Source organism: Haliaeetus leucocephalus, unplaced genomic scaffold, assembly GCF_000737465.1.
Source record: "Haliaeetus leucocephalus isolate CR32 unplaced genomic scaffold, Haliaeetus_leucocephalus-4.0 Scaffold229, whole genome shotgun sequence".
Lineage (NCBI taxonomy): Eukaryota > Metazoa > Chordata > Aves > Accipitriformes > Accipitridae > Haliaeetus > Haliaeetus leucocephalus.
In genome coordinates this window covers 1,852,790-1,875,196 of record NW_010972665.1, presented here as the reverse complement: position 1 = coordinate 1,875,196, position 22,407 = coordinate 1,852,790, and the positions used below count along the sequence as shown (strand labels likewise).

Genomic DNA, 22,407 nt, shown 5'->3' with positions numbered 1-22,407 from the left:
CATCACTAAATCAGCACAAGAGCAAACTGTAACATCATCTTAGTGTGGAGAAGCACATGCCTATAATGCATAAAGACTGTTAAAAAAAAATTTATTCAGCCATGGATTGTACAAGCACGTGGCACCAGTCACTGGCTCAGCCTGGTTCCCCAGAATTTTCCCCGCCACAGCAAACAGATTTGAATACCTGCTCATAGTTGAGACACTGGTCAGTCAGAATCTCCAGCAAAGGAGCTGCATTGCTATCCCGTCTCTTAAACATCTCCCGCACAATGGAAAGCAGGTTCCAGATTCCTTCAGGCTCTCTTCCTCGCAGGGGACGCAGAAGACAGGCCCACTCAGCAGCAGCTGGTGGCTCCGTGGAAGAGAGATACATTGAATTCACATCACTGTAGATAAAACAGAAGAGCAGGGATATGAAAAAATGAAATCAAGCACAGCCATACAAAATTCTGAGTATATTCTATGTCCAGAAGTATATTTGCACCTTAAATGGGACAGACATGCATAACCTACAAGAGAGGATGCATTACAAGACCGAGAACGCTACGCAAGCAAGGTATTGTGCAAATACAGCATGCTCTACTGAAATAACATTGGACAAGCTATGCAAAAATACAGTCCAGAAGAGTGACCATGAAACTAAGCATCCTTCAGTTGATGGCATCACATAAGCATACAGGCTATACAGTGAATGAGCTTACAGATTGCAGGAATATCACATTTTCCCTTCAACAGGAAACAGTTTACCTGAAAACAACAGGAGAGGGTCCACAGAATTTATGAAGGGTTTTCTTTATGTTGTCACTCAGAGTAGATTCATCTAAGTACCAGGTGCTTTGATCTGATGCAGAGGGTCCAGCAGTGGGATCTTGACAAAAGAATAACACATATACAGTCTGCAGGCTTTGAAGATATTTTCCTCTGTGTGCCCAACCACAGAGATTATAGGGAGTACACAGGCAGTGTTACAGTTTATTTCACCCATTGCAGAACTCACTATTCAGAACTATCTTAAAATGCTATCATAACATTACCTTAACCACTGACAACACTAAATTGGGAGACATGGCTGTCATGTTGAATGGTAGCACTACAACCAGTGGCACCAGAAGAAATTAAAGGACTGTGCTAACAGAAACTTCATGAAGTTCACTGAGGAAAAATGTACACTTCTGTACCTGGGACAGAAAACCCCTCGCATCAGTACAGATTAAAAACCAAATGGCTATGTAGCGGATAGGGCTTGGTGATTATGGTGGATGCCAAGCTGAACACAAACCAATGGCAAACTTTCACTGAAAACACAAAACAAAAAAAAAACCCAACCTGCAAACTAGAATATATTAAGAAAAGCACAGCTAGCAGATTTAAGGAACTTATTTTATCCCTCTCTACCTGGCACTGGTAAAGTTACACCTGGAATATTGTATCCAATTTTGGGTCCTCCAGTCCAGGAACGATACTGAGAAACCAGAGAGGATATCGTGGAGGGGTATCAGGATAGTTGGGAGCACGGAGCACATGATCTATGAGGTGAGATTCAGGAAGATGGGCTAATTTAATCTAAAAAGGAGAGGGTGAGGGGTGATCATTAACAGCCTACAACTGCTTGGAATCACAAACACAATGCAAACGAATCCTTCTTGGCACTAGAAAACTATAAAAACGGGTATTCATACGGGACATCAGGAAAAAATTCTTGACCAAAAGGGTAAGGCAGCACTAAAACAGAAATACTCTCTGGCAACCAAGACTTGGCTAAGCTAGCCCAAGCCACAGCTAACCCAATCTAGTGTTGCAAACAGTCCTGTTTCAAGTAGGAGTTTGGAGAGGTCCCCTCCAATCAAAATTTCCAGGAGTCTATCATAAATACTGACTTAAAAAGATAAATCTTTTGTTAGAAAGGTGCATTGTTTGACATTCCCTTCCTCTGCATATACTCTGAGTCATCCATTACATCAACAATTGCCTGTTTCTGTGCCATATATATGTGCAAGTGCCTCTAAGAAGCACTTAACCCTTTCCCTTGACCTCCACCTGCAATCCCAGCTACGTGATAACAGACCAGTTTAGAAACTCAAAGCAATGGAAATATATCCACTTCCTAGGTGTGGCACAGATTACTGAAATAAAATATATCAAGGTTACCTGGGGCTCCACACACTGTGTTGATGGCAGTAGACTGAGAAGATAACAGCTCATCCAGCAAGCGCTGAGCTGTTGGAAGAATCTGAAAACATGATGCAAACTTTCAATATACACAGTATTTCTTATCCTGATATACCCAGCCAAAGATTTGCCTGGATTTTCATGACTGAAGCACTCTCATAATTTCAGAAGTATCGAATACACACCATCATGTTTTGGGAAAGGACGATAGAGGGTGCTAAAGATTATGCAATAACAAACCAGCTGTTACACTTTCTCCTCTCCTTTCTCAAAGCAAAGTCATATGCAAGACTTACTTCCTACATTCACACCTTAAGAAGTAAACAAAAACACCATAGGTTATTAATTCCCTTCTAATTTCTTGAGTAGCAGCAGCCCACAGAGAGTGATACTGCAGCTAATTTTGAGAGATATGGAAGCGACTGTAGTCAAGGTCACCATTTTTCTGCACTTTGAATGTTCTTTATTTCTTGTTCCCAAATCATTTCTCTAAAACCCAAGCTAATGGGAACAGAGGAGCAAACTATAAATTACATCTATACATAACTTTTTGGGCAGACTTTAGCTTATTTACCATCCTGTTAGCAAAGGGACAATCTATATATTAACTCAGACACAACAGTAAGCTAAGGCAATGTCAGCACTAAAGTAATCATAGCTTCTGGACAGTTCAGAGCATAAGCAGAGAAGGCTCACACCTGATTGCAAAATCCTAAGTAGATATACCCTTAATGTCCTCTTTTTGAAAGAAAAATGCACAGTAGAAAGCATTTTTTCCCAAACTAAGTCTGGGTTGAAACCACAGATCCATTTAGCCTTTAGCATGCACACTTACAACAGGTTAGGCATATAGTTAGGATCTAAATGACTTGCAACAGAATGTCTGATATCCCCCCACCTCTCTCCACACAACAGCTGAGGTTAAAGATCACACTTACTGTAAAGCAAGGTACATTCAGTACATCTATATTTACAAATAACACGGGTCCATCTCAAACAGATGGAAGAAAAACAATGCTTCAGAAGGATATTTTGCTTTTCAGTCACCTGAAGAAACAAACTCAGCATTAAGCTATTCTTGTACCTTCTTCCACTACATATTTTACGTCACCACAAAGCAGAAAAGTCACAGGTCTAGGCAATGTCACACCTTAAGGTTGAAGTATCAGGGACCTGCAGTGACTCTCCTTCAGGCATTTTTGCCAAGATATTCATATTTAATTGGAATAGGAGTACTGCCTTCATGAAGGGAAAAAGCTCTTGGGAGAAGAACTGGGTAATAAATTCCAGCTGCTCAGAATCACTGACATTTTCATAGATATGGAAAACACTTTCTACAGAGATTTTGCAAAACATCTCCTTATCTAGCTGCGTTTCTACAGACCACCATCCCTTTACACTTGAAAGTAATTAAGCATTATATATTGCTGTACCATAATGTCATTCACAAGCTGGAAATAATTATAAAATAAAATCATGTATACAGCCTACTCTAATTCTACATCATGTAGTCAAAATATGGGGTCCCAAGGTATCAGAGTATCTATATCCACTCAGAAACCTTGAAGACCGGGAATGAGACTGTTGGAAGAGTTTTGGGGCATGCCTTTCTTTTTTCAAGGGAATTACACAACACAGGTTAAGATGCATCTGCCAATAAACCCCAAACTTTTCTGTTGGGCAGCATCCATCAGATTATCTTGCAAGATAGTAATATTTAAATTAAATAATCTAGACGTTCCTGGCTACACAGCTGGTACACATTACCAAAGGAGAAATAAACCCTGCAAAAAGGAGCAGGCACAGAATATTTGAAAGCAAGCAACTCGCATGCCATTCAGGAAAAAACTACCACCACTGCTAGCCTTTCAAAACCCTCCTATTATTAAGCACCAGACTATGTGACATAAAGCTCAAAGTCCTTAAGGAGAGAAGAAAAGCTTTGTCTGTTACATAATGCAGCAAGAAGCACACACTATTGGTGCTGAACTGTCTGCAACAAAAACCCCAGTATATTTATATCACTTCCATATTATACGATTCCTTGATTTCCGCTCATAAAAAGATTAGTAATTCTGTAGGAAATTTAGAGGATGTTTTAGCAGTAGAATACCTTAGTGTCCCATGCACAGCACCATAATACGAATTTTAGGCACATGCTGACAGTAATCTAACTCCTACTTAATACATTATGCACACACTACTGAAATGTGACAGATATCCATGCAGGTCAGTTTTTCTCAACTCCTTTGGTTGAACCAGCATAAAAAAATTGCTAAGCCCTTATTTTTTTAAAGCAAACATTTCACAATCACTTAGGTATTTTCTGCAAGCATTTTAGGCACATGATATAAATGACCTGGCCTTGAACAACGTAGATATTTAAGGGGTAAGAGAGCAGATTTTGCCTTTGACTAATTAAATGTCATGTCTACTACTTTCCATAACCCAAATGGTTCTTATGAATCACCAAGAAGCTATACTGGGGACAGTCAAAAGGTCACCAGTTGGGTGCATTAGAAAGTGCCCACCTAAGGCATAGACAACACATCCCCTGGGTAGTCTTCTCCACTTAACTAACCACACACACAAGAAACAAGCAACCTGATTTGTTCTGACCCAAGTTTTTCACCACCATGCATTTATTTTATTGTGTTTGATCTTCCACAAGCTAAGCGCATAGTCACACTAATATGAATAGCCACCACTCTCCTTTCTCCTTTTAAGACACTTCTAATCTTTTACTTGGCAATAGACAATTGTCAAATAATAGAATGGCAAACCTGAAAAGTGCAAGAACTGAAAGCCTTCCCAGCAACTCACAACTGAATAGCATAAGTGGTTATCTTGCAACATAAGACATCATATAAATTGACCCAAAATAAAGATAACTGAATTTAACAAAAAGTCAGTCCCTATCAATTGTCCCCATTTACCTGTTGTGGAAGTTCACTGATTAGGTACTGAGCAAATTTTTGCAATTGGTCTCTTTGTAGCCGAGACAAGGACTCAGAAACAGGTGCTCGTAAGCATACCGCAGATGCCTGAAGAAAGAAAAGGAGATATGAACTGCCATTAACAGGTCAGACTTAATGAAGCTGTGTCCACTGAATGAATGAAGTGTCATGAACAGTAGCTATGCTGATGCTTATCATGCTTGGTCTTGATGGACAATTTTTCTTCTGTAATTACATGGTGTGTTGCAGACAAGATGCAAATAAGTTGTCTATGCTTTATAAAAAACTGGTTTTAAGAGTTTCTTTTCAAGGAAACTGCTTTAACAGCTGTGCTTAAGGTCTGTTGTTGCTAGCAGTTGCACAAATACTGGCAGGGATTTCACAAACAAACCTCTAAAATAGGACATTATTCTTTAAGCTTCTGGCAAACCAACCAGTTCGGGAGGGGTGGGGTGGGTGGGTGCTGTTTCACAGAATCACAACCACCTCATTTATCTCATTAGAAGATTGAAGAAAAATCTTAAAATCAGTCTCTTTCCATATCTTAGAACAACTTAGATGATAAAAAACCACACCACTAGTTTCTTAACCTTTTTCACTCTACAGAACAAAAAAATGCCCAAATGGGACCTACCTAAAATTTAACCTGAAAACAGGCAAGAGCAGTTTGATAGTAAAGATGTTTCTGATATTGATCTGTCTACATAGAGCAATATACCTTGGCTTGCAACTTGCTAGTGTCAGCAGTCGGTACATACAAACATGAAAATCCTTTCACTATCATTTTTTGGGTAGAAGAAAGGATTAGAGGGAAAATAATGATTTTTATCTTACACAAGGTTCAAACTTTGAGTGTAAATAATAGAAATGAAAATTTTTTTCCTATCCTCACTCTCCATACTCACCTTTTAAAACTGGAACTAATAATTCAAAGCTGAACCCATTTTTTTGCCAACTCTGCAGTCTTAAGTACAGACAGTATTACAATGATTTCACAAGAGTATCAATTTAAGCCTATCACTATTTTCCATTGTGAAATATTAACAAGCTTCAGCAGGTTATTAGCACTTATTTAAGAATCTGGAGTTGATCATAAGCGTGTAGCTATAAAATGTTCTGTGACAGCAGAAAATCTTCTGTTCCTTTCCATCATCCAAGCTTAATCCTTCCTTAAGATGTATTTCTCAGCTTCCCAAAGACTGAGGAAATTAATCTGTATGCAAGACTGAACCCTCAACTTGTGTATTTCATGTTGATTCTATGCATTTTCACCTGGAGTTCATTGGGATAAGAAACACCTACTTTTCACTCTATATAAGGCCTCACAGAATACAAGCAGTCAAATAAAAACATAAACTTAAATGACTGGTTGAAGTCTACAAGTCAAAATGACAGTTACCTGCCTCAGTATGTGTTGAACATAAAGGCCAACAGTGATCAAAATTACTTTCCTTCTGCACTCTCATCAAACAACCTAAAGAAGAGCTTTCAAATCCCATATTTACAAAGACCTTTAATAAAAGACTAGCTATTGGTGACCTTTCACTCCTTGCAGAACTGAAGGACAAATGAGCAATTCTAGCATTTAAATGAGAAACAGGAAGGGGCCAAAAAGGACTCTGTATCTACTCGTAGCAATTTGCACATTATCAAAGGACATTCTGCAGTTTAGAGCCTCAGACAATTCACTCTGCAGACTGCAACTGTGAGCACACATTTGCAGAGTCTGTAACCAAAAGGAGTGCCAAGAAAAATTTCCCTAAAGAGAGTGTGTGTTGCATGAAACTGTAACGGGGAGAGACTCAGAAAAGATGCCTAGGGAAGAGCAGAACTGTATTTAAAGGCCTACATTGTGTATCCGGAAGAGGCAGAGCGCCACGACGTGAGCACACCACTTGGCCCCAGCTCCACAGGTACAGCTACATGATGTGATCCTGCATCGGTCAAACATCACCGCCACGTTGTACGCACCTTTGGGTGGCACCATCTGTGGGGGTACCACAGTGGCACTTAGATGGAAACCTGTTAAAATTCAAAGTCCAAAGTTACTCTTCTGGTGCTTGGGAGACAGATTCAGCTAGCACAGAAATGTAGGTATGTGCCATTTAAACAGTGAAACAACATCTCTAGCAACAACATCCGTATGGGGATGGACATGAATTTAGAGTCTCCAGCACTGGTTTCTTCCTAATCAGCTATGGCAGAATATTAGCAGAGAGGCATAACATGTTATAAAAGGTTCAAAAATATCAGCTTTTAATACATTAATTTATTTATATACTTACTTCTATTAATATTTAACAAACAAAAGCAGAACTGGAAAAAGCCATCACTGAAAAGTGTGGTTTATCGGATCACAGGGTCAAAGCTAGACTACGCATATTTTAGGCATGGTTTCTATGTTAATTAACTCTAGCAATGGTGCAGAACAGACAGGTGACTTCTTCAGAATTATTTCCAAGTCAGTCAACTTTCATAATTTTACAGTGAACTAAAGAAGGCAGCACTTTCACTTTGTGGCTTCAGAAGCTACCCATTTCTCATAAATTATCTATCTCCTTGCAATTTCGTGAATATCCCATTTTTATAAACCATGTACTCAGAAAACAAAAACCCCCTCTTGCTCAGACTAAAATCAGTGGAAATGGGAAACTCCAACAATAACACTTGAGCAAATCCAGCCCCATTAATCTGTGATCAAACAAATAAATTATAAATCTCATCTTAGGCAGGATGACAAAGAACTTTAATGAGGCTTGGCTTCATGTAAACTCATGTACAATGCATACCAGTTGCACTCATAATGCAGCTTCCTCTACAGATAATGGTTATCCAGAGGCATACATATTACAAGCAGGAAAAGGCCATCAGGAACATGAATCTTCTACTTGTCTTGAAGGTCCCTATCTCCAGTTAATCAATCTCTACAGCAATGAGTATAAGCCTCAGAACCTTTCTGCTAGTCTCAAATTCTTTTTTAATGAAGCATAGAAAGCACCAAGGGTATCAAAGCTATAACCAAAATTCAGTCCAACAATCTACCTCAAGTGAAAAAATATGGCTTGGGACAGGTGATTAAAATAGTTTCTCCATCATCAGCACAGGGAAGTACATTATAAATCCACGCTACTAAGTTTTTATTATGATATTGTGAGATTATAATAATGATGGTGTTCAGGAGTACACGTGACCTACTAAATCCCATTTAAAACAATGTGCACTATTTCTTTCTCAAAATATAATCTCTGTGCCCATACAAACTTGCTCTTACCTTGCTTAACCTTTCTATTTCTTGTGTTCACCAGAATTCAAAATCCTCTTCCTGATGTGGGTGATTATTTTGATTAGTACGCATAATGCCACCCAAATTCTTCAGCCATTTCAGCAATTGGAACAGAATCAAAACAAAACAAGGCATTCACGCAAAATTACTGCACTGCTTATTACTAGCTACAGTTCTAATTTACGTTGCACACTTGGATAATACAACCCAAACAGTTCAGCTAGTCCTTCTGTTATACTAGAAGCATCTCAGACTAATGCCAAAATGCCCTAATTTTCACAAAAGCAAATTAAGCATTTCACAAATCGGAATTGCAGCAATTCTGTTTCACTGAGAAAAAGAAGTATTCGAAAGGTGGTAGAGAAGAATGGGTCACAGCTATACACTCTTATCAAGCTCCTACCGTGAAATTTTTATTTGTATATGGAAGACAGCTGACTGATTAAATGCAAAGAGGGAAGAACAGTTATAAAAAGAGACAAGGAAAATTTAAGGGCTTCAGCATGACATATCATCAGCTTCAAGTCAAACTGTATCTTGATGAACATGTCTGCCACTGACACCACTAATTCAAGCAGCTCTGCCCAATTCTTTTGCACCACCAGTCTTGCTGTGCTGAACAACTGTTTTTGGGATGGCACAGGACACCATACCAGCAAAAAATTTATGGTTACTTTTACCAGGAAAAATACCACAATTCAGTTCACTGCACAGCTTACAAAAGTCTGAGCCTTCAGGAACTGAAAAGGTGACTATGAGGGGGACTATTCTGGAGTGCTTTAGCCCAACACTACTGTTTAAAGAAATGTACTTGTTTACAGTCAAAAAAAAAAAAAAAGTGCAACTTTTGTCTTCTGCAGACCACAGCTCTTACCCTACTGCTTAAAAGTGAAGACAAGAATCACATCTACTGCACACCTGAGTGACCCGGCCACCTCATGGAGACCACAAATATGTTCTTCCCTCCCACCCATCCCCTGCTCCCACTACCCAGTAACGGTTTATCTACTCCATGCATAACAATACATTACATTACAAAAACATGTCTGCATGTACCAGGAGCATTCATTCTGCAACTGCATGTAGCCCACTAGAAAAAACTAGTATCTATACCCTATTCTTGGCAAGCTCCACTCCCAGCAGACCTCAAGAATGAGCTGCAGGCCAGAGGAATTGCTCTGTCAGGAATCTCACCCCCCTGGCTACCGTTTTTCTTAAATGCACTGTGGGCACAGAGCAAGCTTAGTGCTTCTGTGAAAGCACTTTGGCTTTCTAAACAGAAAGTGCATCTTATACTTATGAGCACCAGATTTACTACTCGTGCACAGAACAAATATGTCAAGCAGCCAGCATCAATGCTTCAGAGGATGTATCAGGTACATGCACTGTACAACATACTCGACATGCGCAAAGAGCACCAGGAGTGATCTACTGCACCCATGAAGCAGGTTTTATCACCCAGTGAAGAAGGGGTAGCAGCACACTGTCCTCTCTGACACTCAGTTAAGGCACATGGTTTCATCAAATGTAAAAGCTAGAAATAATCAACTGCTGCCTAGACTAGGTCGTACAGAATAGAGATGGCTTCTTTTTCAGTCCATAACCTATCCTTCTCACTGCTTTACCCCAGAAACTTAATCTTGCAGGAGAAGTATCCAAAAGAAATGTATGGTTCCCACTGGTTCAAATCCAGTTTTTAGAATTTTAGGATAGCTACATCAATGTCGTTTGCATTTAGTATTTATTTTATCATGAAACTCATTTATTGTGAAATTTCAGGTCTGTTTATTGATTTCTCTGAGGTCCTCCTAGTCCTTGTGATTTCAGGTGGAAATGCACAAATTTGAAATACCCCAAGCTACTCAGTAAGCAACTGGAATGAAAAGATTTAAGTGACCTATGAGTTAACAACACCCTGCTAAGAATAATTCTTGCAATACAGGTTCCAAGCTTTCTTCATTGATATTTGGTAGTTCTGATGCCCCTGTAACAATGACAGCAAGCACACCTCCGCACAGAATTTAAGAACTTTTTATCTGGCTTTCCCAGGACTAATAGAAATGGGAAAACAAGAGCTGAACAAAAGCTTTTAGACAGGAAGTAAAAGCAAGGCCATTTTGGACATTTGTTTCTTTTAAACCAAGACAGGAGAATCTCTAAAAAGTGGAGACTTAGAGACACTATTCAAGAAGATGCAAAGTTAGAATCCAGACTGAACCTGCTGCTGCCTTCCTCATTTGTTAAAAAGAAATTAAGACTATGATAGAAAAGAAGTCCCTGAGATCAGCAACTACAACACACCTATCTGAGAACAGCAATAACGTCTTCAGCACAAGGAGGTGGGTATATGACTGCTACTAAGGAAATGTGCAGGAGAAGGTTTACAAAAGCCAATTCTTTGTGTATACACAGTCGAACACTGTAAAAAAGTGGGGTTTTGGAATGTGGTGAAGAGGTGCTATTGTTCAGAAATTATGGATATGGATTTGCATGTGGACAAGATGACTAAGATTACTCATTGATGTTTAAAAAAAAATTATACTGCAAAGGGAAATGGGACAAAAAGAGCACAAAGCACATTTCAAGCTTTGCCCTATTGATCACAATATCACAATGCACTGCCCAATCCCCCCCCCCAAATCAAATCCCCTCTCAAGGGCCACTTCATTCTCTGTGTTTCTTTCCCCTTTGTCAGTATATGCAACCACACACCTTAAAGTCGTTTGGAGTAAATGACTGAAATTATATCCATCCCACCTGTACTGCCCAGCTTCTGGGCTGCTACTCATGGAAAAAAAAAAAAAAAAAAATCTCTCCATTAGATGAAGTTTCTTTACTAAGGAGGAAACAACATCACTGTTTAAACAAAGTTACTTCTTTCCCTTGCACACACATAATCCTTTGCCAAGAAGCCCAGTTGCTGTATGTGTACTTAGAAGTCCCTCCCCTGTATCATTCACCGCCTCCTCTTTTTCCCTACTCCTCTCCTCCTCCCCCAAACACAGTTTTTGCACTAATATTCCTAGCCTTTGTTCATTTACATTGCTTTACACCTCCTCACCTTTTTAATTTATTACTGAAACAAGTTTCGACCACAGTCTTAGCACTGTATATTAAATATTCTGCTCTTTTCCATTGTAAAAGTCCCAGGAATTACTGAATTTCAGCCAGTTTCATTTTAACTCATTTTGTCTCTCTTAAATATTTGCCTTCCTGAAGTTCAGCAGATGCCTTAGAGGCCTCTCACAGCATTTCAGTCCTGACATCAGGAGCTTATGAATGCACTCAAAAGTCAGTTTAATCCTATTTAGCTCAATTTCGTTCATGTTCCAAAACTACTATCTGGTCTCACTGAAAACTCAATATACCTTATATATGAGGAAGTATTTCACTTCCATTCCCAAGAATTCCTGCTACTGTTATTACAGTAGACAATGGACAAGGTAAAATTCTTTCAGATGCTTTACCCTATATTCAAATAACAGTTCATTAGTCTCTTGCAATTTGCCTATCTCAATTACTATCTCCTCCTCTTTTTGTTATCCCCAAACTTTTACAGTACAAGTCCCTTTTATTCCCTTTTTGAGGGTCCTTTACCTAAATTTATTCATTCAATTGATCACAGAGAGTTAAGTATTACTGGTACTAGCAACTAAACAGGCCCATAGAAGTCTCTATCCCTCACCACAGGAGAACACAGGAACTTTCCTCCTTAACATTATACACCTTTTTTTATTATCATTTTTCTTATTCCAACCAGGCTCAGTTCCCACATGCCAATTAATATTCTAATTCTAAAGTTTAGACTTGCAGAAAAAACACCACATCTGCATTGGATTGATATGGCCCGCCTTGACATACTAGTGTCTTTATTTCACATAATGCCTCCCTGTCTAACAGTTGTCACTGGAAAAGCCAGCTCAACATTGTTCTTTACTTCAAAGGATTTAATGAAAAAGCCAGAGTCCAATTCTTTAAGACAAGGTTAGCTTCTATAACCATAAAATATAAAAAGAACAAGATAAGTGAGGAGAAGCAATAAAACCCACTGTCCAGCAACAGGGATTTCCTTCTGCGAAAATGTTACATGACTAACTGTATTACTAATACAACTCTGTTGCTACAAGAATAATTAAACCTTGCAAACTTCCTCTCTGCCATACACACACTTTAGGCAAGGCATTCATTTGATCAGACCACTAGAAAACCAAGTTCTCTTTATCAACAAGGAATTTAAGCATTATGGAGACAAAGGCATTCTATACAGTTTTTTCCAAAACACTTGAGACAGATTAAGGATCTAATTTTCAGAAAATTTCTGGCTTTTCACTCAGTTTCACAGCTAACCTGATTGAGGCTGAAATAAACATAGTATTTACCTCAAGACATTATAAAGAATACATGTGGCAGGGAGTTTAGCCTAGGATGCCAGAAAAGTTCATTTTGAGACATGGTCATACCACCGCTATCCCATTGCAGATATGGTTTGGGGAATCTGAAATATCTAGAGATGCGCAGCTGCAATGTTCTTACCTATCTGGAGAGGGTCTTTGACAGCCCTCACCCGGAACAGCTGCTCCCCTCGCTGGAACTCATCTGCACTGCCATTCGCCAAACATGAGTACAATCTGCAAGAGATGCCCATAACATGTCAAGATCAGTCTGGTTTTGAGAAACTTCACAGTATTATTCTCTTGCATTCTTTGTTCACATGGCTTTTTAAAAATCCTTACTATCTTCATCTTTAAGATGAAGTCCAGCTCTTTTCTGCCACTTTTCCATTACAATTCAACCATTACAAAAATCGTTAGTCTCTTCCTAACTGGGTTTGTGTATAGCCACTGGCATTTCTAGGAATTTCAACCTAAGGCTCTGAAATACAAATTCATTCATAGCCTAAAATTAAGCTTCAATGTTAGCATGCCACAGTAAAAACTCTTTGCACTTTTAGATGAGTTACATGCATGCTCACATGAGGTTTTTTTACATCTGTGCTCATCAGAATAATGAACATGTACAACAACCAACTGGCTTGCTCTATTCCCCCACAGGTGATCTTATGAATTACATCAGCACTTCTGACATTACCTCCCCCATCTGATACCAGAACATTAGACAAAAGCATCTAACAACTTTCAGGATGATTCTATCTAAAAGAGTGTAATATCACTACTTTGCAACAAAATTCTGAATGCATGGTTACATGGGTAGGCCTCCTATAGTATAAAAGCTTCAGCAAAAATACTTTGGTAAAAGATCTAAAAGCACAGGTTTTGACTACATACTTACACAATTTATGTAGAAACATAAGCAATATAGTCATCTCTCTGACTGTATCCGCTCTAATCACTGATGTACTCAGCAAATTCTGATTCCCCTACTTAACACCAACAAAAGGCTTGCACAGCATACTGAACTAGACCTCCCTAGCAATTTCTGAGCCCAGTTAAAGCTCTGACTCAAGCAACAGATTCAAACTGGAAAGAATACTGCATAAGACTAACATAAGGACAAAACTCTACAAACTAGTTACTGTCAGGGAAATTAAAGGATGCATTTATTTTGCTATCATTTACACACAAAACCTCCACGTGTACATGCTTTGCCTGGGACATATGCAGCACAGCTCACCCCAAAATAAAACCCCGTATCGTAGTATATCCCACAGTAATCCATCCACATATCACAAAATGCACATGAGAACAGCAGAAGCAGCAAACATACAGGACATCAAACGGACAACAATTCTCCACTAGTGAACAGAACTTTTCCTTAAGCATCAATGAAACAGAAATAGTATTAATTACCTGATATCTTCCTCATTTTCTGGGAAACTCCAGAAGGCGATTCGAAGCTGCAGTTGCTCAGGCACTGGAGGATAAACTTTCTCCACCACCTCAAATGGAATGTGAAATGCAACCTGTTTTGCAGACAGTTCCACCAATGGGATCACCAGCCCATCTAGCAAGACAAGACATAAAATGCAATCAGCCATTCAGAGAACAAAACTCACGAGAGGCTAAAGAGTTCAGAGCAGAGAGCTCTTCCACTTCCTCTCTTATCTCACCAAGTTCAAGGACCAATTTTGATAGACAGTAAAAGGCAGCACAGAAATTTTCTGAAGAATTGCCTGCCAACCTTACTACTTATTTTCAGCCCCCTAGGGCATGGGTACACTTTCCTAAAAAAACAGTCCTTTGTCAGGGGAGCTACATTAGCCTAGCAGACATCAGTGGCTCGAACTTTGTCTCCAGACAAAACTGAAGCCATTTAGCAAGACTTCAGGTAACCAAATATTTTTCACACATTTCTGTTAGAATATGGCAGCAACACGCCATGAATGCCAGGTAGTTACACAGAGAATAACTGTTACAGTGTATATGCACAAGACAGCAACGGAAAAGTTATCCAGGAACCTTAGTATTGACCTTTTTGGTAACATTCAGTATTCAGCTATTTACAAGATTTTAATTTCATTTAGTATTTATTGTTTTATTCCCCTCACTACCACCTTTTGTACAATACCTGTCTTTATTTTTCAAGTTCTTTACAGAAGCAACTGGGAATTCCCATGTTTGTACAGGGCTCACTACACTAAGCCCATGAGGATCTTAACTGAAGGCACCAAGAGCTTTATACAAACACATTTAACCACCACCTTTCTACCAAACCAACTCCACTTTTTATCTTTTTAAGCGCAGATGAAGATTTCTTATCATCAGGCTATGGGAGCCTTATGTTTCTGCTTCACTCTAAGCTAGATTACACTCATATACAAAATGCCAGACTTGCCTTATCTGCAAGCACCTCACTGCTTTACCGAGATCACTTCCTGATCCATCACTACAGCAGTCTTGTTTCCCCCATCTTCCAAACCCTGTTGCCAAGAACCTTATTAAGTCACTTTCAGATATTTGATGTTATGTCTCCTCACCTCCCTAACCAGCTTCTAAAAACACCACTGGAAGCCAGAATGTAAACCAATCTGACCCTCAGCTTTCCCTCCCCACCGGCCTCCAGGCAACATATCAAAGGAAAACTTAAGCCCTGATGTCAGTAAGCACTTTCTCACCCTTTGCCTAGAGATGCCCTCCAGTCGGAACAGCTGGGAAACAGATAGGAAAGGAGAGGGCTTTGAAAGTGCATGCACGCAGCAAAGCAGCCAACATCTCCCCCAGTACTGAGCAGACCTGTCAAATGGAAGGATTACATAAATATGGAAAGAAAATACAGTTTTCAAACATCCACATTTATGAATTTTTGATTGCAGTGAAATTAGATTCATTAGGCAGCATTCCTTTCTCCCAGACAGAGTTAGTCTTTTACTGTCAGGATTGTATCTCCATCACCACTAACTTTTACTCTACGTTATAGACAGAGCCTCTGTTTTACAGTGCTATAATCCCATCCACAAATGTGAGAGCAGCAAATTGTAAAATGAACAGTGATGGAAAAATGGAGTGTCCCTTTCTCTACAGCTAGCAGATAAACAAGATTGTGGCAGAAAAGTCATCTCATTTCCACTTTTGACAACTGGAACAGGTGTAAGGCTTTCATTAAGTCACTAAAAAAAATTACTATCTTTTATTAGTCACTAAAAAAAAATAATACTGTTTTTAATTAGTGCAACATAGTCAAGTTAAATATCATTGCTGCTACTCCAATAGTAGTAGTAAATACCACCAAAGGTCTAAACTGAGGCACTTTAATACTTGAAATTACACTGAGCAATGAAAGGAGAGGTATTCCTTGTGGTTTTAACTGCACTGTTTGTATAGAGGCACTTTATCCAAGTCTTTCATTATACAATACTAGAAAAGAGATAACACCTAAACAACCTCTGCAAGGTACAAGACTCAAAAAAGACTTCAGTACCGGGTGAAACACCTGCACATTCTTCAAAGAGCTGCAAGCCTGCAGCCTGGATGGTGTTCCTTTTTACAAGGATTTGGTGCTGGGTACGAAGGTCAGATTAGAAATGATAAAGACAGACTGAGTTGACAAAAAAGCAGCAAAGGCAAATACATTCTGCTTATTATTCTATCAGTACACCTTACTCTTAAAAATATTTTACTTTACTGTTGCAATGGACTATGACACACATACAATCAGTGGTACTAGTAGAGCAGTATTGGTACTAGGAGCAGCAGTACGATCACTGCAATTACCCTCAAATTGTGTATCTAGAAATAAACTTTTTGAATGAATCTCTGTTTAGGACTCAAAGGAGAGTATGCAGGGTCTAATTTAAGCACCTAACTCAGACTATCCAGCCGCAAAAGGGTAACTGCAATTACCCTCCATTACATAGTGTGGCTGTTCCCTTCCAAGCTAAACTAAACTAACTCAAGAAAAATACTTTGACGAGTGTTACTGAAATTACCTCTCCTGAGAAAGCATTTCTTCCAAGTGGGAAGACAACATGAGCCCTCCTCATCTGCTCCAGTGCAAGTCCAGTACAAGTCAGCCAGCTTGATTTTAGCAGTTTTACACAGCGAACTAAGGTAACAGGCTGACTTTGCATTGAACTCATTAACTGATTCATCAGCTGTATTGTGTTAGTAGTAATCAGCAGAAGACAGGTGGCCAATTATCTGGCATATCATAACCCACAGTCAAACATTCACAGCACACAGCTTTGACATTTTCAGAACAAGGTGAAAGTAGTAAAACCTGGTGGGGAAGAAATAATCTAAAAAGCAATAATCTTACCTATAAGACCATGCATCTTTCTAAAATGTTTAATTTTGTATAAGGAAAAAGAGATATAGAGAAGAAGTAGTAGAAAATAACTGAAAAGTAGAAAATAATTTTCAATTATGCTTTAAGGGTGAGTGAATTCACAGTAGCTAACTTGGCACACAATGTAAATAATAAAATTAAGAAAAACTGCCCTAAGTTTCAAGGGGGTAGACCCCCCATGTAGCCAAGGTCAGACACTTATCAAGAATGTGACTCAGAGCATCAGAGGGCCTTTTCCCATTAGGGCTCCTGTAAAGTCGGCTGGATAGTCTGAGTTAGGTGCTTAAATTAGACCCTGCATACTCTCCTTTGAGTCCTAAACAGAGATTCATTCAAAAAGTTTATTTCTAGATACACAAACCCAGGACTGGTGGATTCATACCTACCTGTATCAAAAGGTATTATCAATAAAACAGACAAAAGGTACTCTCAGGCTCTATAATAAATATATTGAGGAAGGAAAAAAAAAAAGGAATAGTCTGCTAACAAAGAAAAGGAGAAAGAATCACAGCTTCAGCTCAGAAAGCAATAAGGACAGCAAGGAAGATTGCAAATTTAATATAAAAAATGATACAGTAGTGAAATCAAAGATGTAATACAAAATTGACAAATCTGCAAGATATATCTATCCAAGGGAGAAGATAATTTTAAATTGTGGAGCAAAACTAGCAAGAATCACTGCTTCCCTCTTGGGAAGCAGACATGATGACCCAAGCAGAACAAAGGAAACATTTCAAGTCTTGAAAGAATAAAGTCACAGGCAAAGCATTAAGCAACCTCAAACAATTTTCACTTACAGGTTAAATGACTAGCAAAACCCAGGTCAGGAAGGGATTTTGAGAGGCCGTCTAATCTACACCTCCTATCTAAGAAGCAGGATCAAGCATATGTAAAACCATTCTGAATAAATCACATCTCACCTATTTACTGCCACATGGAACACGCAGCTTTGGTGAGGACTATCCCACCCTTTTTGCTACCGTTTTATGTGAATTACAGGTGTGATTTTTATAGCCATTTTATAACAGCTAAAACTTTAGTATAGACATACTTATTTCTGCTGAAACAACAACAACAAAACCCCTAACCCCAAAACAGCCAACACAGGCTATGCACACAAACATGCATTTTCACCAGTGGAAACAACTTCTGTGCCAGCAGGGCTTACTGACATAGGGATGCATGTGTAGCTACATTGCTTAGCCTTTCCTAACATAGGGTAGTCTGTAACAAGTTGCAGCCAACAATTATTCATAAAAACAGATCATGTTCAAACTGAGCTATTATTCCTTCAGTACAATAATTGAGTTTCCATGATAGACAAATAGAGAAGAAACTGCTTGAATAATCAGCAAAATAGGGGCCACGAGAATACCAAAGAGTTATTAAATGGAACTGAAGGAAAAACCAACTAGGCCAAGCATTGAATATATTTGTTATCTAATTAAATTATTTCCACTGGTTACTTTCATTTGACACACATCTCTAAAAATAAACTATATGTACAAGTGAATAAATACAAATGCAAGTGAACAAATCTCACAGCAAGAGATAAGACAAAGAGCAAAGACAGGACACATTGTTTTTGCTATATATACCTTAAGAAAAATGGCATGTTACATTGCATTATCTTTTTAGAGATGAGTCTACAGCTTTGATTTTATAGTTATCCCTGGTCCCATCTCACATTTCCCCTCACCTTTCCCGCTGGCTTCAGTCCAAAATGTAACAGAGCAGACCAAAGTAATGCAACTATACACAGAACAAGAGGAAGAAAATTAAGTGAAGCACTTCTGATATCAAAAGCTAAAGTGAGAAGAACAGTAAAACTAACAGGAAATAAGCAGAGTGCAATCTTAACCAGTATGTGGGGAGTGCTATAAAACCTGTTTTACAAACCTCATTTGAAAAATGGTAAATATTACGTTGCTTTTTACAGGATTTGCCATGCAGAAAGATAAATCTGTTACTGTAGAATGCACTTCAAGCATATCTGTTTGTTTTACTTAAGTGCCTATCAGTAAACTGCCCCTTTAAGTCACTGATATATTCTCCCTCTGATACCCCTTAAAACCAAAAAGTGCTGAGAACTCTCAAGTATGGGCAAGCAGAGCAAGCATTACATTTAACCATACCATACCTAAATCAAAACTCTTCAAAAATACTTGGTTTCTTACTATTTTCTATTTTTTGTACATTTCCTTCTAAAATTCTGCTGTGGGTTTTACTTTATTCTCTTGTTCTTTTTTCCTTTCTAGAAATTTATTCTCAGAGTTGATGTCTTTAAGAAGTACGTGCCAGAGAAATATACTCCGTCAGGTCTCAAACTCTGCAAGAAACATCAGAAAACTTAACCTTTGTCTTGAACTCTGTAACACTCGAAGATGAATGCTCTGGATGTACTTAAAAAAACAGTTTCCCAAGGTGAACATTGCAAAATGAAACATGAGCTTTTTAATTAAAAATTTACTCTTCATTTCAAATAAATAAGATCCAAGGTATTTAGGCCATTACTTAGACGACTTTACTTGTTCTTCTTCCATTTTACCACATAATCAATATCCTATAAAATGCAACATATGTGTTTTTAAAAATAAACAAAATTCACCTCTGAACTGAGGATAAGTCACATGGTATGTAACAGAAGCATGTTGCAAAAGTCTGAAAATAAGATGTCTTCTCTTCCTTCAAGAGCATTTCTCACCGAAGCTCCGTCCACAAGGCTCATTAACTTTATTTCTCTTTTCAAAGAGGCATTAAATTAAGAGCAGAACTGATTCAATGGGTCACAGACATACCACCACCAGTCAGTTTGCTGTCACATTAACATTTTGCCCAGGTAGGTCCCAGGCCTACAAAGTTATCAGAAAGCGAGTATCTTCAGAAGTGTTGAACTAATATACTTGTAGCCTACATAAGCAGTAAGGGTATGTTTCTGTCCACTTGCTGGTTTGTGGCCTTCAAGCACAGACTTGTGAGATGGGTAGTTAATACCTGTCCCATACAATTTCCCAAACTTCAGGCAATATTATTAAAAAAATACAATACACTTATAATGCACTAGTACATAATACATAGAAATGGTGGAATATTAAGAGCATCCTTGAATAGTCTTGGGATTACAATCTTGGGAGTAAATCAGACTAAGCACAATTAAATGTAAGCTTCATGATGCAGTCACAAGCAGGATAGCTATGTTTTCAAAGAGGTAAAGGAAAAGTTCGCCACTTGAGTAGAAGAGATACTGCAGCTACTCTAGTCTGTGCCTGTAAGACTTGGAACATACGAAGACTTTACTTGGAACACATATGATGTACTGAACCACAACCATCAAGCTCCAGAAGGAAACTAAATACTTAACATTAAAAAAAACAACTGAAATAGTTAACATAATTTTAAATGTAGAGAAGAGAGAGGGACAACATACAAGCACTTAAAGCAACAGAAGTAGCATTCACCTTTAAACACCCGTGCCAAAATGGGCCAAAGTTAGGGAAGAGAGGATTTGGGATAAAAGAGTTCAAACTAAATTGAACAGCATGAGAAGCTTCAGCTGTAAAGGTTCACGGGTGAGCTGCTGGCGCAGCTATGAAGCTATACCATGCAGTAAAAGAAAGATTAGCTAGACATATGCCAAGAATAGACTATCTAATAAAGCACATCAGATAATAACGAAAAATCTCACTCAAGATGCCCTCTTTCTGGCCTGTATTCTGACTCTTACAATTAGGAACTCATTTCCCTTCAAAAAATCGTCACTCACTGGGTTGTAGATGATCTTTCCAAGTCATGTAGCTGGTCTCAGTGGTGTTCACAGTGGACACATAGATACACGCACATAGAGCACAGATTGCTTCAGCACAATTGGAACTAATGGGTGCTCTTATGGCAGGCCAGCAGACATGCCAAGTACTGAACAAGCACCAAGACTGAACTTTCTTGCCGCAAATACAGTACAAGAGAAGGAAGCAAACTGGCAAGCCAAGGAGTAAGGACCCCAAGACTGAACCAAGGCCCTGCAATGTCAGACCCTGACAGCTGAATGGACACAAAGAGCTGTCCCCCACACCCAGTCCTGGTCTAGCTTGATTACGTGCAGGATGAAGCATTTGAAAGCTGAAGACAGTGCAATATTCAAATACTGACTCCCAGCTGTCTTCAATTAGCATTCCTCTGCTTCAGATTAATAATTCCATGCCATCTTATACCAACTGAAAAAAAACCCACAACATTCCTTGTAAAAAAACAAGCAAACCACAGTATTGCTAAAAAGTAGGAGTTTATTTTCCTTTTACAGACTAAGGAAACCAATGCGAAGATACATGTTCCTGGTTCCTCAACTATTCAAGCAGTGTCAATCTTAAGAAAATAAGCAACTCCTTTACACTGTAACACCTGCTGTACCAAGTCAGAATAAAGTTTCAGCTATTTGTTTCTCAGATACTACCCACTCTGAACCACTTCCCTGCCAAACACCTCACCATCCACAAAGCCAGCTGCAAGAACGAATGGAGAACAGTAGCCCTCGGTGGAATTCACCTGTGTGAGTTTTTCACATGCTGTGACAGACCAAGAAGGTTAGGCAAGACAAGAATAGGGATCAAATGATGTAGAAAGGATGCTACAAATGCTGCTGATGATTAACTGTTAATCAAGCTTGCTCAGAAAAGATGACTGGAGGGAGCATTCTGATTTGAGGGTTCCTTTGGTTTTGTTCTCTCTCTCTGTTTTTGTATTTTCAAAATGGCCAGACTCATAACAGGCTAGCAAGTGCAGCTAAACTGATCTAGAAAAGCAGCAAGGACAGGGCACTGTAATGCAATCATCAGGCATTTCAGGCAAAGTTAGCCACAGGAAAAGCTCTAAAAATATGGCTTTCTCCACTAGGGTTGTATGGCAGGATGATATTCTCACTATGCAAGAATGAATATATAAACACACACACACATATATATATATACACACACTTTTTTTTATATAACTGAAAACATAGCCCTAGAGGGAACTAAGTGATCAACAAACTAGCAAAATGCTCCAGAGAACAAATAAAGATTCAGTTTGAATCACTAGTACATTGATTTGCTCACAGGATAAAGCAAAAGAAAAATGAACTACCAGGGTTACTTGGTTATATTTTTCTGTCCATGTAATTCAGCTGTTAAATTTGCACATTACCCTTTTTACTGCCTGTAAATAGTGCAGAACTCTCAGGAAGGAAAGTTATCAACTAAGTATGTTTGGTTTAAGTTTAGG

General features: G+C 38.7%; 1 protein-coding gene across 8 annotated transcripts in view; it reads right to left on the bottom strand.

Annotated features, from left to right (window-relative positions):
* The window catches only part of ZSWIM8 (zinc finger, SWIM-type containing 8), a 73,320-nt gene that overhangs the window by 33,943 nt on the left and 16,970 nt on the right, over positions 1–22,407 (bottom strand). For all 8 annotated transcript variants that reach the window (XR_774360.1, XR_774357.1, XR_774361.1 and 5 more), the window contains exons 2-8: positions 14,220–14,373; positions 12,946–13,040; positions 6,979–7,151; positions 5,109–5,216; positions 2,152–2,233; positions 751–871; positions 188–389 (exon numbers count right to left, since the gene is read on the bottom strand). Coding sequence is in view for 3 of the 8 variants with exons in the window: in XM_010567765.1 (XP_010566067.1) it covers positions 188–389; positions 751–871; positions 2,152–2,233; positions 5,109–5,216; positions 6,979–7,151; positions 12,946–13,040; positions 14,220–14,373 (935 nt within the window). In the remaining 5 variants the exon portion in view is untranslated. The remainder of the gene's footprint in view (positions 1–187; positions 390–750; positions 872–2,151; positions 2,234–5,108; positions 5,217–6,978; positions 7,152–12,945; positions 13,041–14,219; positions 14,374–22,407) is intronic.